Genomic DNA, 17,084 nt, shown 5'->3' with positions numbered 1-17,084 from the left:
AAGTAGCTTGAGTTCAAATGAACCATTGTTCTTCCATCGAAGCATAAATCTAGATCATGAGTTAAAACCACACATATAGCAGCTCAATACCATGGTAAAATGCAACTATATGGTTTCTAGGTATTTCTATGAAAAATAGTAGTCTAAATACATATATAGCTTAATAAGAAAATACTGCAAATATATTCCATTACTCCTTTATTATATTTAATACATATCTGCATTATATAATATAATACTATTTAATATGAATATCTCACATTTCTGACACAATACCATGTGTTACTACAGTAAATCCATGGTAAATGATGGTGATTTGTAGATTGAGATCTAGTTTAAATCAGGAGTCATTTGTGTTCTTCACTGAATTCAGTTGCTTCACACTGGATCTCACAGTCGTGTGACCATTTGAACCTTAAGTGGATAAATATATGAGGGTATTTTTGGGGCAAAACAACTGAGTGCATATGACAGCTGAATTTGGAGTTGAGGATAGTCACGTGTTCAGGAAATTCACAGACAAAAGCAGCACAACACAACAGTTTCACCTTCTCAAATCCTTCAATGCAGGTTCACAAATCATATTCTATGAATCACAAATTAAAAAACTCATATGCTTATGATTTACTACTGTTGCTACAGTAAATATGGTGCAAAACACATTCAAACACCTGCATCAAAAAATGTAGTGAATTTTGCACATCGGCAAATCAGTTTGTGAATTCTTTTTTTCTGTCATATTTTTTTCTAGCACAAACACAAGTACATTGCTACCATGGCTTGAATCTGCTGCTACGAGTCTCAAATGCTGTTTTTATACACTCTTCTTTTTGCAACGCATGTCTGTGTGATATATGGAGCAAAAGTGATTTGTGCACTCTTCAGAGTTGGTATTTGCTAATGTCAGCTTTTATTTTTTCCCCTGGTCATTCGGGTGCCAACTGATAGGTGCCTAAACTACACTGTAAAGAGATTTCTTTACATTTTACAGTAGCTGGATGTATTACAGTTTCTTTTACAATAGTATTACTCTATTGTCAGTTTTAGTAGATACGGTTTATTTTATTTTAATTTGTTTACCTGTATAAAACTATCCAAATACAGCACTGTAAATCATAATTTTACAACCTCATTAAAATCACTCATTAGCATTTGTCAATATTATTTTTAATTGTTAAACATTTTCTTTTTTAAATTACAAGTCTTGACCTCTAGCATGCACTAGCTGGAAAAAGTGCATCACCACAATCCCCGAGGACTTTGTCTGTAGTATGTTAAAGCAGGCTTTCCAGAAATGAAGTTGAGTAAAACCTAGTTTGTGTTGTGTTCAATTTCAGTCATTTTGGCAAAGTTGACAATCTCTCTGATGAGAAACACCATGAGGGGATTCAGGCTTTTTCTTTGCACCCTCTTTCCAGAATTCCATCTGATCTGTGACTTTGAATGCTTTGGTGACACCAGGGTTGAGCACCAAGCACAAGAAGAAAAACAAACAAACAAACAAAAACATTTGCCTAATATTTACCCAATTTTTATTTTTAGATCAGTAAAAGCACTATATTCTATCTGATAACAATATTTATCATTATCATTTTAACACCAGCCCTACCTCAAAGCATATCCACTCCCGCAACCCCCCCCTGTGAACTCTGGCGCCCCCACCCAGATTTGGAACTGCATACTTTTTTTATTTTTTTATTTTTTTTTTATATAAACAGATGTTAGGATCAACTAGACAGTCTGATGTCTGATTTCTGATGCAGCTTTTGTGTAATCTTGTAGCATTAGTGTGCAAGCGTGTTCTGACCCAAATGTAGGTTAAGAATATTTACATTTACATCCAAAGTAACTTACATCGCGCTGAATTATATTTTATCAATCATGTATTCCTTGGGAGTCGAACTCCTGACCTTGCCAATGCTGATGCCTTGCTCTGCTGCTAGTTAAGTGTCAGTCAGTGACCTCAAAATAACTGTCATTGTGGTGTGCATATACAGTAAATATGGGTGTGAATTTTACTTTCACTGGCTGGTCATTCTGTGTTCTTGAATGTATTTATGGCAAATGTAGTTAACCACCAATCCTGTATATGGAAACCATCTGTGACCACCAGAGCTTATCTCAGAATCTCATCACACAAGCGCGCGCGAGCGTGTGTGTTTCTGTGTGTGAGAGAGTGAGTGAGAAAGATAGTGGTATGGGTTTGTGAGAGATTGCTATGCATGTGAGTAGGGATTACACACATTTAATAGTTCCAGTTGTTCTATGTGTGTGTGTGTGTGTATATATATATATATATATATTTAGAAAGAAACATCCATAATATTTGCCTAGTTCAGAGTCACTTTAACTTTGTTATAAATATTACAAAACTATAATCCATAAATACACAATCTTAGACACACTTAAGAGTAAATGTATAAAGCAGTGTGAATATCCCTGCAAGCATGCAGCTACTCTATGTAACCACAAGGTGGAGATCCAGTCTAAAGATGCACAAAATCATCATTATAGTCTGTTTTAGGCTCAAGCCCATAAAAAGGGTGAATATGAGAATATGAATATGACAGTGAAAATGAGTATGGGTGGATTGATTTGTGGTGGAAATTTCTTCCAGCTGTTTCTGGTGGTATATTAGATCAGGCTGAATCCAGGTTACAGATCCCACTTGTTACTCCTACACAGTTATATTTCCTACCCATAATTTCAGCTGTCCTATTTTCACCTTCTCCCTCTCGTCCTCCTATATCTGTAGGTTGCTCTCTCTTACACAAGCACACATACATATTGCTAACAGAAGAATAGCAGGAAACAATGGTTTGTGGTTCAACCGTAATTGTGTACGACTCCCATTTTAGTGACATCATTTCCTTCCTTCACAGGAAGTCTGTAGTGAGTGTGAACAGAAGGTAGTGGAGAGGAATCTTTCAGCTGGCTTTCTTATTGTTATGTTACAGTACACTCACACACACACACAAGATGACCTAATGAGAGTACTTCCCTTCTGGCTTTTTGCGGTTTTGTCTGCAGTGTTATTTAAGTATCACTGAGATTTTTTTATAGATTTTATTAATAATTTGAAGTAGGATTTTTTTAATTCATCATATACAGGTCCTTCTCAAAAAAATAGAATATTGTGATAAAAGTTCATTATTTTCCATAATGTAATGATAAAAATTAAACTTTCATATATTTTAGATTCATTGCACACCAACTGAAATATTTCAGGTCTTTTATTGTTTTAATACTGATGATTTTGGCATACAGCTCATGAAAACCCAAAATTCCTATCTCAAAAAATTAGCATATTTCATCCGACCAATAAAAGAAAAGTGTTTTTAATACAAAAAAAGTCAACCTTCAAATAATTGTGTTCAGTTATGCACTCAATACTTGGTTGGGAATCCTTTTGCAGAAATGACTGCTTCAATGCGGCGTGGCATGGAGGCAATCAGCCTGTGGCACTGCTGAGGTGTTATGGAGGCCCAGGATGCTTCGATAGCGGCCTTAAGCTCATCCAGAGTGTTGGGTCTTGCATCTCTCAACTTTCTTTTCACAATATCCCACAGATTCTATATAGGGTTCAGGTCAGGAGAGTTGGCAGGCCAATTGAGCACAGTAATACCATGGTCAGTAAACCATTTACCAGTGGTTTTGGCACTGTGAGCAGGTGCCAGGTCATGCTGAAAAATGAAATCTTCATCTCCATAAAGCTTTTCAGCAGATGGAAGCATGAAGTGCTCCAAAATCTCCTGATAACTAGCTGCATTGACCCTGCCCTTGATAAAACACAGTGGACCAACACCAGCAGCTGACATGGCACCCCAGACCATCACTGACTGTGGGTACTTGACACAGGACTTCAGGCTTTTGGCATTTCCTTCTCCCCAGTCTTCCTCCAGACTCTGGCACCTTGATTTCTGAATGACATGCAAAATTTGCTTTCATACGAAAAAAGTACTTTGGACCACTGAGAAACAGTCCAGTGCTGCTTTTCTGTGGCCCATTTCCTGCACACGCCTGTGCACGGTGGCTCTGGATGTTTCTACTCCCGACTCAGTCCGGTCACCTCTTCTCGTTATGCAGCGTTTTTTGCCACACTTTTTCCTTCCCACAGACTTCCCACTGAGGTGCCTTGATACAGCACTCTGGGAACAGCCTATTCATTCAGAAATATATTTCTGTGTCTTACCCTCTCAATTGAGGGTGTCAATGATGGCCTTCTGGTCATGGCCTTCTGGACCACAGTGAGGTCGGCAGTCTTACCCATGATTGCGGTTTTGAGTAATGGCTGGGAGTTTTTAAAAGCCTCAGGATTCTTTTGCAGGTGTTTCGAGTTAATTAGTTGATTACGATGATTAGGTTAATAGCTCGTTTAGAGAACCTTTTCATGATATGCTAATTTTTTTTTTTTCATGAGGTTTTCATGAGCTGTATGCCAAAATCATCAGTATTAAAACAATAAAAGACCTGAAATATTTCAGTTGGTGTGCAATAAATCTAAAATATATGAAAGTTTAATTTTTATCATTACATTATGGAAAATAATTAACTTTTTCACAATATGCTAATTTTTTGAGAAGGACCTGTATACACACACACACACACACACACACACACACACACATATATATTATGTAAATGTAAAAGTTCTAAATGGAAAAACCTTCAACAAAAAAAGAATCATACATACATACATACCTGCTAACACAGACAGATTTGTCAGAAATCAATAACGACTGAGAACCTGAGGCAATCTCTTTTCTTTTTTTTCTTTTTCTTTTTCTCAATGTCAAACTGCATTTATACATTGCTATAAGATCTTACTACTACCTGCTGTCCTGTTACAAGTGTGCTCGCAGAGCCATAAATGCATTGTTTTGTGTGTGTGTGTGTGTGTGTGTTTACTTAATATATGTTTCCGTGGCCTCAGTTATACATCTTTTATCACTGTTAAGTTTTGTATAGAGATTATTTCCAAATGACCATTTGTCTGTAAGTGATATTTGTGAACATAACTGGATGCACTACTAATCTGATCTAAAAACTATGAGCTGCTTTGTTCCATTGACAGAGTTATAGATGATAAGATGGAGAGAAAGTGAGCAATAGATGTAAAGGAGTAAGGAGAAAAACAATCAGGCACTTGGAGGGGCAGCTACATTTGGGGTCCTACAAATGAGTCTCTTCTGAGTTTGACACTTCCTGGTGTAGTGCAATGTTTGTGAGTGCAACCGGCAGCTAGAGCGTATGTGTGTGCTTCTGCATAGACGCATGTGTGAGTGCAAGATGCAGCTACTGTGGGAGGAGAACAGGAGATGAGCGCTTTAAGAGAGAGAGAGAGAGAGACATGAAGAGAGGACTGGAGGAACACTCTCTGCTTTATGACTCTGCTTAGACGGGGACTTTAAGAACTTCCTAAGAGAGAGAGAGAGACAGGGAGAGAGAGGGAGGAAGGAAAGAGAGGAGGGGGAAGAGGAATGTGGGGGTTTTCTTATAGGATTAAGTGTCTTGAAGGCAAAATGGGAAGCGGATCACGCGTAGAAGTCTGCAAGGATCTGGAGGACTGAGTGCTGATCAGGTGTCCTCCTTCTCTTTCCAAGAGGCGGAGAGCAGGATGGTGCGACCTTTCACTTCTAGTTTTTCTCAGCATGAGGACTCTCTGACTCCGTGAGTTTGGGATTAGTTACCATTGTTTGATTGACGCTCAAGGCTCCTAATGGAGCAGGAGCTAGGAGCAGGTTCACAGGACAGGGAAGAGGTCGTGACCTCTCTGGCCTCCACGTCTGCTTCTTCATCCAACTCTGACCTTCCATCCAACCCCCAGCCTGAGGGGGAGAGAGTCGCAGTGAGTCGCCGGCATAGCAGCAGGACTTTTACTGGGTTACGGCTGTTTGGAAGGAGGTGAGTCCAACACGCACCTGATGAGTGTGTTTATGAGCGTCTAGTGCACTAGTTTTGTGATGTAAAGGAAGATTGCATATTTATGAGAACATGCGGAGAGTTTGTGTTCGCAAGTTTCCATTCAATGTTTCCATCTCAAACCCGAGCCTTGTACTGTGTGTTTGCAATAACAACACATTGCGTCTGTAACACTGTTCATGTTACCTAGACAGACAGTGACTGTGTGTTTGCTCACTTGACACTTTGTGTTGTGATCTGGCTGCAACAAATTATTGAAAATATTCAACACAGTTGGATTTGATTGTTGATTAATCATGTTTGTGAACACTGAATTGCACTGAAAACATCTGTCAGACACATCAGTTTTTTTCTCTGTTTCTATGGAAAAAAATGCGTCTAGAAAACAGCACAGGATGCAGAGTGAGCTGCTTTGGAAAAAATATACAACTGAAATTGTCCTAACCATTAGAATGCTCAATATTTAATGCTTCAAAACAAAAGGACATAGTTTAACGCGGGCTAATCTCATATGCGTTTCCTCCAGTGCATTATTCCTTTTTACAGTTTTATTCTTTAAAATTCAGAAAGTATCTTGAATATTTCCATTTTACATAAAGGTTCATTCTGGCAACAAGCACATCTCTGTTAAGCTCCATGGACCTCAGTGAAAGAGTGCTGGCATGGACATGCATATCAAACAGACAGCACACAATAGATTGAGCACATTTCTGACTAAATTTTATGTTTTTGTAACATATTGTTAGACTATTTCATGAGCGCAATAACAGAAGGGTCTATTGTAATGAAGTATGAATGTGATCTGTTCAGATGAGTTAATGTTTGTTCATCCCTTCTACCTCCTACCAGTACCCCGTAACATGTTGCTATTTGGTTTTGTTTTTATGAAGTATAATTCTCAGTTTAGAGATTTTATCTTCTACTTCCAAATGGCAAACAGTCCTTTGCACATTTAATTATAGTTACATCCACTGTAATTGTTTTGATTCCCTTGAAACTGCACATTTTTTGAAGGGACAACACTGAACATGATGTAGAAAAACAATTTTGTAAATAATGGATTAAAATTAAGGTATTTTTTAAATTAATTTAGTTTTTGGATAGTTCTCTTTTTCCCATCATTAGTCCAACTGATATCGTACCAGTCTTTTTTTGTGAAGTTTCACTTACTGTACACTAACAGACCTAGGCCATGTCCACACTAATAAGTTAGCTTTTGGAAAACACTCTCCAAGGTGGATACATTTGAAAACGCTGTTTTTGTGTTGGAGTGTGGACTGTGAAAACGGAGGCTTTTGAAAATGATGACGCAAATTTAGTCATGTGACGCATATTATATCAATAGATCTCCGTGTTTATACTGGTATTGTGCGTGTTATGTGCTATGCACTTTCACACTATTGCTATAGAGATGTTATTTTGTACACTCTCATATCACAGTTCTGCAAAGATTTACTCAAGATTTATTATTTGTGGCAAATAGGGCTGGGTATTGTTAAAAATCTTTCTAACCGGTGCCAATTTCAATACCTCAGTTTCGATACTGGTTCCCAACGATACTTTTTCCGATACCATATGTTTTAAAATCCCTTTCAACATCAACACAAATACATTAAACACACAAAAAAAAAAATGTTCACCTTAATTAAAACAAATTCTGGTAACACTTCACATTCAGGAAAACATTATTAATACAACTGGTTGTGCTTTTTGGATAGGGGTGTGCAGACACTAAGGATTTGTATCAATCCTAACTTGGCCAAGATTAACAAAAAAAGAGAAACCTTTTTGCCACAACATGAACATATTATAAATAAATAAATAAACAAATTATATTGTGTACAGGCTAAATTTTTTGTTATCCTACTTACTTTTAGCCGCGAAACGGGCCATCATACTAAGTAATCTTTAGAAGAATATCAGAGTCATGCAATGAGCATGTCTGGGTTTATTAGACACTTAATATCATGTCAGTTGGTGCTTTCAGAATCGCCGAATCTGACCAAACAAAAGTCCTTGTCACGTGGTGGTGGACAGCCAATCATGGCGAATTTAGGTCCTTACATGCTCGTATGCTACAAGCTCACACAGACACAGCCATTTGGCAAAAAAAAAATTTCATTTTAAAATGAAAAAGCCATTTTCAAATGTATCCGGATTAATGTAGACGTAGCCCTAGATAATGTGCTTTAAGCATGGCTTCGTCCAGCATATACATGCGTTAATCAAACTGCAGTTGACCTTCACACTCTTACTCCAAAACACAGAGGTGATGCTTTATGAATCATTCAGATATTCCATTAAGTTATGTGTCACAGACAGACAGAAGGCGGCTGTAGCGCTACTATGCAAAACCTGCTGTAGCTTAATTATAACTGTGCATGTAATAGGGCTGCACGATATTGGGAAAAAATGACATTGCGATATTTTATTTTTCAGCGATATATATTGCAATATTTTTTCTTACAAACAAAAATGGGGTGAGCACACTTACATTCTCATTTAAATGATTTAAACATCGACACCATCGTGTCAATTGATTAATATGCGCGAGGGAGAGAGAGAGCGCTCGTGTTGTTTGAAGACGGCTCGCTCTCTATCTCTGTCTCTCTCTCGCGCGCTCTCTCTCTCTGTCTCTCTCTCGCGCGCGCTCTCTATCTGTCTCTCTCTCGCGCGCTCTCTCTCTCTGCCTCCCTCGCGCGCGCTCTCTATCTGTCTCTCTCTCGCGCGCTCTCTCTCTCTGCCTCTCTCGCGCGCGCTCTCTATCTGTCTCTCTCTCTCGCGCGCGCGCTCTCTATCTGTCTCTCTCTCGCGCGCTCTCTCTCTGTCTCTCTCTCCCTCGCTCTCTCTCTGCCTCTCTCTCGCGCTCCCTCTCTCTGCCCTGTTAAACTTGCATGTGGTTTTCAGTCCTGTCAATGATAAACTTTCACTATGATGGTTAAGCTGTGCAATTATTCTGCGAATCACATTCGTCAAGGGCCGGGGGGGAGCAGCTGGCCCGTACAGTTAATGAATAACGGATCAACTACGACAGCCTACATCGCACATCCTGCGATGTGACTATCGTGGATTCGTACATCGCGATATCGATGCTTTAACGACACATCGTGCAGCCCTAGCATGTAAACATATTCACTGATTCTTAAGATGAGCATAGTGACAAGATTGTGTGTGTTTATGTGGACAAGTTTACTTAGCTATACTTAAGGGGCAGGTTGTAGATTTGGGTTTGAGTTGGTAATGGTATATCACTTGATTTTTTTTACTTGCATTTTATTGAGAGTGTGAGATAAGGGCCTTTTGCACTGCTTTATTTCCAGAACTAAATGTACAGTACTATAGTACTGGGATGATTTTGCGCGAACGATTTTGCGTGAACAATCTTTGTATTGGTCTGAAGTTATATTCTAATTTTCTGAGATACTGAATTTGTGATTTTCCTTAGTTGTCAGTTATAATCATCAAAATTAAGAGAAATAAACATTTTAAATATATCAGTCGATGTGTAATGAATGAATATAATATACAAGCTTCACTTTTTGAATGGAATTAGTGAAATAAATCAACTGTTTGATGATATTCTAATTATATGACCAGCACCTGTATTTCCCAGTATAATTTTAAAGGGTTGCATTCGCACTGACCGTGTGTACTAGGATGTGATGTAAGACGATTGACAGTGATGTCATTTGTGTGGGGCGCTCAATAACGTTAACAAAGAAAAACAATGTTAACAACAGGAGGATGGAGGATGCAGTGATCGGAGCTGTGTTTTTGTTGTGTCTCGTGGGTTTCACATGGACATGGAATTTCAACGTATACCTAAAGCGATTGAAAGAACAGAAAGGAGAATCTCCAGTGACAACTGAAAGTGCTACATTTGCTACAAAAGCCTGCACTTCAGGGTCTGTATATTTATCGGTGTTCACCATACTTGCGAAATAAGTTGACAAAATGTTTACAGTATGTTACACAGGGTTTTAACTCATAGCAGGTGAGGGCATTTTCGAACGTGTCTGGCCAAACAATGTATACTTACATCACGGGTAGTACCAGTTGTGCTGGTTAGACCCTGCTCCGGTGTAGGAGCTAATTTGGTCCCCAAAAAGCAGTCCAGTACTAAAATCGCACCTAGTTCTGATGGTGTGAAAATAGCAAGAGTAGTGTGATTGCAGAGTCTGCCCATGCACTTAATTGGCTGGGATATGTGATTTGATTTTGTGGTTGATGTCTGGTGTGGACATACTAATCACTTGTTACATCACGTCTAGTTAGAAGACACTATGTTAGACTGGCCATCTTTTCAGGGTTTTTCCCTGCCTTCAGCCCAACAGTAATATATGTAAAGCATGTTTCCAGTAGAGCATGTTTGCTGTTTGCAAGTGTAAACGTTAATGTGTTTGTGAATCTCTCAAACCCTCGGAAATCTTAGGTGGGACTATATCCTGGTTGTTCTGCTGATTAGTCACCATCTATTTTTAATCCGGTTTCTTCCTATCCATCAAACTGCTTCAAAAGGCAAACAGAACATGATGGACTGATAAATGAGAGAGATGCAAGAAAGAGAGAGAGAGAGAGAGGTGGAGGTAGATGGTAGGATAAACTTATCCTATACAACATATGCAGAATATGCTTCAAACTGTCTTAACTTAATGATGCAGAACATAAAGAGAGATGTTATCGAGAGTGGCAGAATGGGAGGATTTGCTCAGTTAAAATGATACATGTTAATGTCAGCTCTATAAAGTTTGACAGAAGCTCTTTCAGCATGACAACATTTTTATCACCTCTATTATCTCTCGCCTTCTCAGCTCTGCATGTGTTCGCTCTGATGAGACGGCTCCTGCTGTGTGCTTTAGTGTGTGTGACTGTGTCAAGCTTAATAACTGATGCATGAAGATGATCAGAGATGTGAGAAGTGGATGCCAATCAGACTGAATTATTAATTTTCTCTGGAAGAGCTTGGTTTTTGTGGGATCAGTTTCTTTTCAGACAGGTCACAGGAATATTTAAGACTGCAGCTACCAGTATATTTAAGTATAAGTCTGTATGTGTGTGAATTGTGAAATGAGCATGTGTGTTTTCCTTGCTTGGTATGAAGTGACTGAGCATGTTTACATGCACACCAGTAAACTAATAACTTACAAATATCAACTTATTAAAATAAACAGTTTTCCCTATTTAAATGCACGTCATTAACCAGAAAAAGCAAGTAGGCTGCGTTTACATTACTTCATTAATAAATCTGTTTATTTCCCTGTTACTGACGTTGTTAACTGTTCTGTCTAATACGGATAGAAGTCTGTCTGATAATCAGAAACAATGGTTAAACAAAGGAATTAATGTATACAAAAAGTATTATAACGATTGCTTTTATATTATTAGTAATAGAAAGGCAAACATTATAATACTTTCTTGTTTGTCATCATCGTTAAGCAAATACACATTTATATAATTTAAACAAATCTTTGAATGACTAATGAACATTCAGTATCACAAAACTTGCAAACTTAGTCGAATCCTGCTGTGAGATCTTGTGTAATTATCATTTTTATCCAGCATGATCGCGTGTTCTCTGTCTGATGGTCGGTCCGTGTGAATTGAATGTTTTAAACTTTAAACTTGTGATTTCAAATTATGCGATTTTATGTATTTGCCCACTGTCATATTCATGTCATTTTCTCTGTGTGCTGTATGTAAAATTAGTGTTACCTTGGCTTTATTTGAAAAATATGATTCCCAATGCAGACAAACTTCTAAGAATACGGAGTGCCCTGTTGGTTACAGTGTTTACATCCTGTTTAATTATATTTTTACTAAGTATTTATTTATTTGTGAAAAATACTTTATCATCTTAAAGTATAAGTAAGTATATTTTACACTTTTTTTTTATCCATTCCATTGACAAATGATTTCAAATTTCTTAAATATGAATAAAAAATGATTTATATATTTACACACACACACACACACTGTGTTTTATTTTTATACCACGATTTACTCACTCAAAAGTGGTTTTAAACCTGAATGGATTTTTTTTCTCCTGAACAGAAATGCTATTTTTTTTAATTAACATTTGTTGGTTGTCACCATTCTTGAGGTTTGTGTGTCTGGTTTTGAGCCCTAGAGTATGTTCAACCACTTTTGTCCATACCCTGGCTATCTTAGACTTAGTTGTCTTACAAACAAACACAATGTTGTCTGCATGTTAGACTAACTAATCATTTCACATTTGTCAATTATTAACAAACATAAATTTTAGGGCTGTGTTTTGCCAAGAATCTGGCGACACAATATGTATCATGATACAGGGGTTCCGATACGATATGTTGTGATACATTGCGATACTGTCAGCAAGGTGATATATTGGGATATTTCTTATTTTATTAATAGGATACAATTTTAGGAATGCTGTTATTAAAAACAGTTCAATTCAAGTTTATTTTTATAGCACTTTTTACAGTACAAATCGTTGCACAAGTTTACAAAATTTAGTTGTCACTTATCAGTAGTGAGTGTCAGTTTATGAACATATGGCAGAAGTGTATGGAAAAATCAAATAAAGATGTAATCAAACAGACGATGAACACCATTAACAGCAATAATTATATTATGCAATCAAACTTATACAGTAGCAAAATTTGGAAGTTCTGTATGTTGTAAGAACACACCACCATATGCAAACCAGAGCAATAAATAAATAAAAAATATTTAACCAGAAGTAATTACATCTTAATATCAATAAATAAAAGTGCTTACAGGATTCCGAAATAAGACAAAATAATTGTAAAACAATATTCATATATATCATACCTTTCCACTTGGATTTTACAGGTTTTTCATTTTGTATTTATGTTCCTCGTGGAATCGCCGAAGCCGCGATGCGAGCACCGCCCCAACTGCACAAAACGCCCCCAAAATGAGAGAAAGCTGCACCTGCGGCCCTACCGCCCACCTCGCCCCACGTGAGCCCCTCTTCACATGGGACACGGCGGGACCGAGGTGGCACCCACAAAAGTCCATATGACGGCACACTTCAGCTTTGTACTTCAGCTTTGGATGGGCATTTTACGCGAATATCACATTTGAATATTTGAGCTCACAAAAAACGAATATTCGAATATTTAAATTAAGTTTAATGAGACAGAGGTTATTTTTCAGCAACATTTATTGTTTCCATCATTTTGGAACAAGCTTACACACAATAAGCTTGAACATTACACATCGTGTTTTGTAGCTGAAAACCTTTAACAATGCGTGCAAACAAACAAAAGTACAGATTAAAAGCAAAAAAAAAAAAAAAAGCAAAAAAAAAAAATGAACAAAGAAAAAACTTAAAGCAGCCTGCAGCAATTAGGCTATTGTACAGAATCCTTACACTTAATTTTGAAACTGTCAGCAAATATTTTTTGCTTTTTTTTCTATTGTTGTACATGTTCTTGTTAAGAAACACGGGCATGTAAACATGATATGGGGAAAGTCGACTCCTTAGTCTGTTAACAAAAAGGCCGGCCACTCGTCTCGGCTGGACTCTCTGTAATCATCGCTGAAGAACTGGCTCAGCCTTTTCCGACGAGTGGGCATTGCATCCTCTTCATCGTTAGTGACGCACCACTCGCATCAAGGAAAATGTTCTGATAATGTTCAAAAAATGTTTTTTTTTCATCGAGAAACCTGAGATGTTTGTGTCGAGGGTCTAGGGCAGACGCGAGAAGAGGAGCTTTCACTGCATTCTCCAAGTTAGCAGTGTTTATTCGATGCTTGAGAGATGCCGCAACAATGTTCTTGAATTCGGTCACTTTCTGTGATTCTCCACGGGATATTTGAAGTACTGAAGAAGACCGCAGTCCTTCTTCATTAATTAATTATTTTTTTCTTGCATACATCTTCAAATATGCCGTGGAGAATCACAGAAAGTGACCGAATTAGGTTTTATTGTTGACTTTTTTTTCTTGTTTTTTTTTTATGGCAAGCAAAAATAGAGTGAAATTCGAATATCATTTTTATTTATCAAATAATTAGAGCAGAATGAATATTCGAATGTTCGACTATCCGTGCACACCCCTACTTTGTACACCGATCCAGGAAAAGGGACAATTATAATGCTAACTTTAGTGGCATGCCCTAATGCTAATATTTCCTGTTACTCTCACTGGTGTTCAGAGATGAAGACTGCCATCTAGCAGTCGGGATTGAAAACTCAAAACAAAACAACTTGCATGAATCTTGTATCATTTTTTTTTAATCGATATTCCGTTTTTGAGAATCGATACAGTATTTCCAAACAAAATAGTGCGATACTCACGTGTATTGATATTTTCTTACACCCCTAATAACTTTGATAATGTGATGATTTTTTTTTTTTTTACTTTTTTTTTGTTCCAGGAAACAGAAAAATTGCATTACAGTACTTCAACGACAGTAATTGTTGTTTCAGCTGCTGTGAAGACAATTTTTCAGTTTTTTTTTTTCTAAATTTTTCTAAGAAAATTCACATTGGATCAACAAAGTATCTTTATTGAGCAGAACTAGAAAAATATTGTTGAGAAAACTCAAAAGTCTTACTACATTGAGTACTTTTTGTATTCTCAACAGTTTATTTTACAGTGTGGAGTTCATTGCTCTCTTACTCTGTTTGTACCGTATGGAGTGCAGCGCACTGTGACTTGTGTTGCTTCAAGTGCACCATTCTGCACCCTGGATGAGCATAAGAGTTTTGTGCCACTCTGTTTGAGGCATTTCAGTTTTGCGCACAGAAAGATTTTTAGAAGCACCCCCCCCCCCCCCATGATTTCTATCTCATAGTCATGAATGTATTTTGTAAGAATACAAAAAGTTAACAGAACAAACATGTTTAAATTGTATAATGTGCAATATTGGTTTTGCTGCTAAATGATGCAGTCAGCTAGAATAATTTCATAGTTTACATATTTTCATTCAAATGTAGTTTTTCTCGGTTATGAGGAAGTTAGTATTTAGTGGATTATGTTTAACAAAGGGTTTAAAATGAGGGACCATTAGTTCCACAAACACATCATTGATATTCTGTAGTGATATGAAAAATAAAAATAAAAAAAGCACTGGTGTTTGATTCTTAGAATTTTGAATAATCTATGTAATTTTACACTGCAAAATAATTACTCAAAAAAGATTCAAAGATAACAGCATAATTATTTACTGAACCCTAAAATTAATCACAGTTATATAATAAACATAAAAAAAGACAATTAACCATGATAATCGGCATAATCGGCAAAGCCCTAAAACAGAAAATTAATCGCAATGAGAGACAATTAATCATCAGCCAAATTTCATAATCGTGACAGCCCTACTCTTACCCTGATTTTGCGTGGCATATAAACGCAATAACCTGCTTTCTATCAGCTTATTGAAGTGCATATTGAGTAATCGGTCAGTCAGATTTGCAAATGATTATATTTTGACGACACTACAGGGAAATAACCTGATTTATTAATGAAGTCATAAATGCAGTTTACTTGTGTTGTCAGGTTACTGATGTGCATGTAAACGGGGAAACCTGGTTATTATAATAAGCTGATATTTGGTGAGTTATCAGATACTTGTGTGCATGTAAATGTGCTCTATAAGCTGACAGAAAGCAGGTTAATGGCGTTTACATGACGCGTGGAATCAGGGTAAGAGGCAAAAAAACTACCTGTGTTGACCAATTTATGCCATTTATGACCTTACTCCAATAAAAGAAAACGGGTTACCGTGTTTACATGACCATGTGTGCTTTTGGCTTATTAAGCATATTAATCACTGCAAGAAATGAAAAATCAGCTTTTTCAAGAATGGACATCATTTGTATTTTTACTTCCTCTGCTCACATACTCTCTCTATCTTGCTCTGTATTTGTTTGTTTTTTTCTGTCATTTTGTTTATTTACATTTCCATGTCTTTGTAAACAATCTCAGGCAGGGTTCGTTATGAAACCCCACCCACTGTTTGTTTGTTCTGTTTACTTTATTTGTTCAACTCTCAATTGAGTTTACAGCTAGAGCCCCTGTGACATCAGAGATGACGCTAAGCACAAATGAGAGTGAGTTGGTTGTGGTATGTGCATGTGTAAATACAGTACATTAGAGTGCTTTAGAGCATGATGGGATATTTCTGATCATGTCCTGGAACTTTCTGCTGTAGAACAGCAAGTTCCTCTGTGTCCCCAGGGCAAACCTGTGTTGGGCTGGAAGAACTCCGCCAAGACGCGTATTCATGTCAGACTCCAGCTATCTGGGCCACAAAAAAGCCATGTGATGGGAACTTTTGACAATACTGACTCATGTGTGTGTCAGTGTCTGGTCCCTTCAGTGTCTGCTCATATTCTTACAAGTGTGTGTGTATTGACTTCAACTGACAAATGTGCATGCTCCTGTCCCTGTATCTGGTCTTGACTAGCTACTGTACATAATAAATAAAAATGCAGTTTCTCATGCCATTTAATAATTATAGATTTATTCTGTTGCAAGTTTATCTTGAAATGAGCAACTCATCAGTACTTAGACTGATTTGAGTCTCAAAAACGTTGGGTAGCTGCACTGGATGCAGTGGTGCGCGAGGTTGAGTAAAGGAATCAGATTTTCAGAATTCAGAACCATCTAGGCTGATACTAGTGATTCAGTGAGTGAGTAAGTCAGTAGACTGATTCTAACTGATAGCTCATGAGTTTTAGACAGGTTTGTGAGTGTTGTAATGAAATGATGGCATTTGGTAGCTGCTGTATGTAGCTGTGTATGAATTCTTTTGGCCTATAGCTGTGGTGTCAAACAGGCAGGGCTAAATTTATGCCACAAGAAGCCAGATCCAACACCTCCAGAGCTGGATCTGGCACCAGTTTCAGTTCATCTCCCAAACCAAACGCCATTGATTTGTGCTATGACTTGTATGCACATTTCACAAAAAATTATTTACATTGTCAATAAGTTATGTAATTCTAAAAGAAAAAAAATGCACAGAACAGGCAGTCTGAAAAATATATTTATGCATAGGCTTTTATGCACTTTAGTTGCATTTTGCTGTCAGCTCACCTTTTGTGCACAATCATAACTTATTTGTCGAGGTATAATCATGAAAGGACTATGATCAGCAATGCGGTCTGCTCTGTTTGCAGTGCAGGCAGCTTGATTTCAATGGGAGTGATG

General features: G+C 37.4%; 1 protein-coding gene across 4 annotated transcripts in view; it reads left to right on the top strand.

Annotated features, from left to right (window-relative positions):
• Nucleotides 1–17,084, top strand: part of LOC113051454 (diacylglycerol kinase zeta-like) — a 105,334-nt gene that overhangs the window by 24,724 nt on the left and 63,526 nt on the right. The window contains exon 1 of one of the 4 annotated variants that reach the window (XM_026215215.1): nucleotides 5,180–5,904. The exons of 2 other annotated variants lie outside the window; for them this stretch is intronic. In XM_026215215.1, the coding sequence (XP_026071000.1) occupies nucleotides 5,720–5,904 (185 nt within the window). In that variant the 5' untranslated portion in view covers nucleotides 5,180–5,719. Of the gene's footprint in view, nucleotides 1–5,179; nucleotides 5,905–17,084 lie in introns of those variants that run through there. One more of the 4 variants, XM_026215217.1, reaches the window with a different exon arrangement.

Source organism: Carassius auratus, chromosome 32 (assembly GCF_003368295.1).
Source record: "Carassius auratus strain Wakin chromosome 32, ASM336829v1, whole genome shotgun sequence".
In the NCBI taxonomy this organism is placed as follows: Eukaryota; Metazoa; Chordata; class Actinopteri; order Cypriniformes; family Cyprinidae; genus Carassius; species Carassius auratus.
This window is presented reverse-complemented; position numbering and strand designations above follow the sequence as displayed.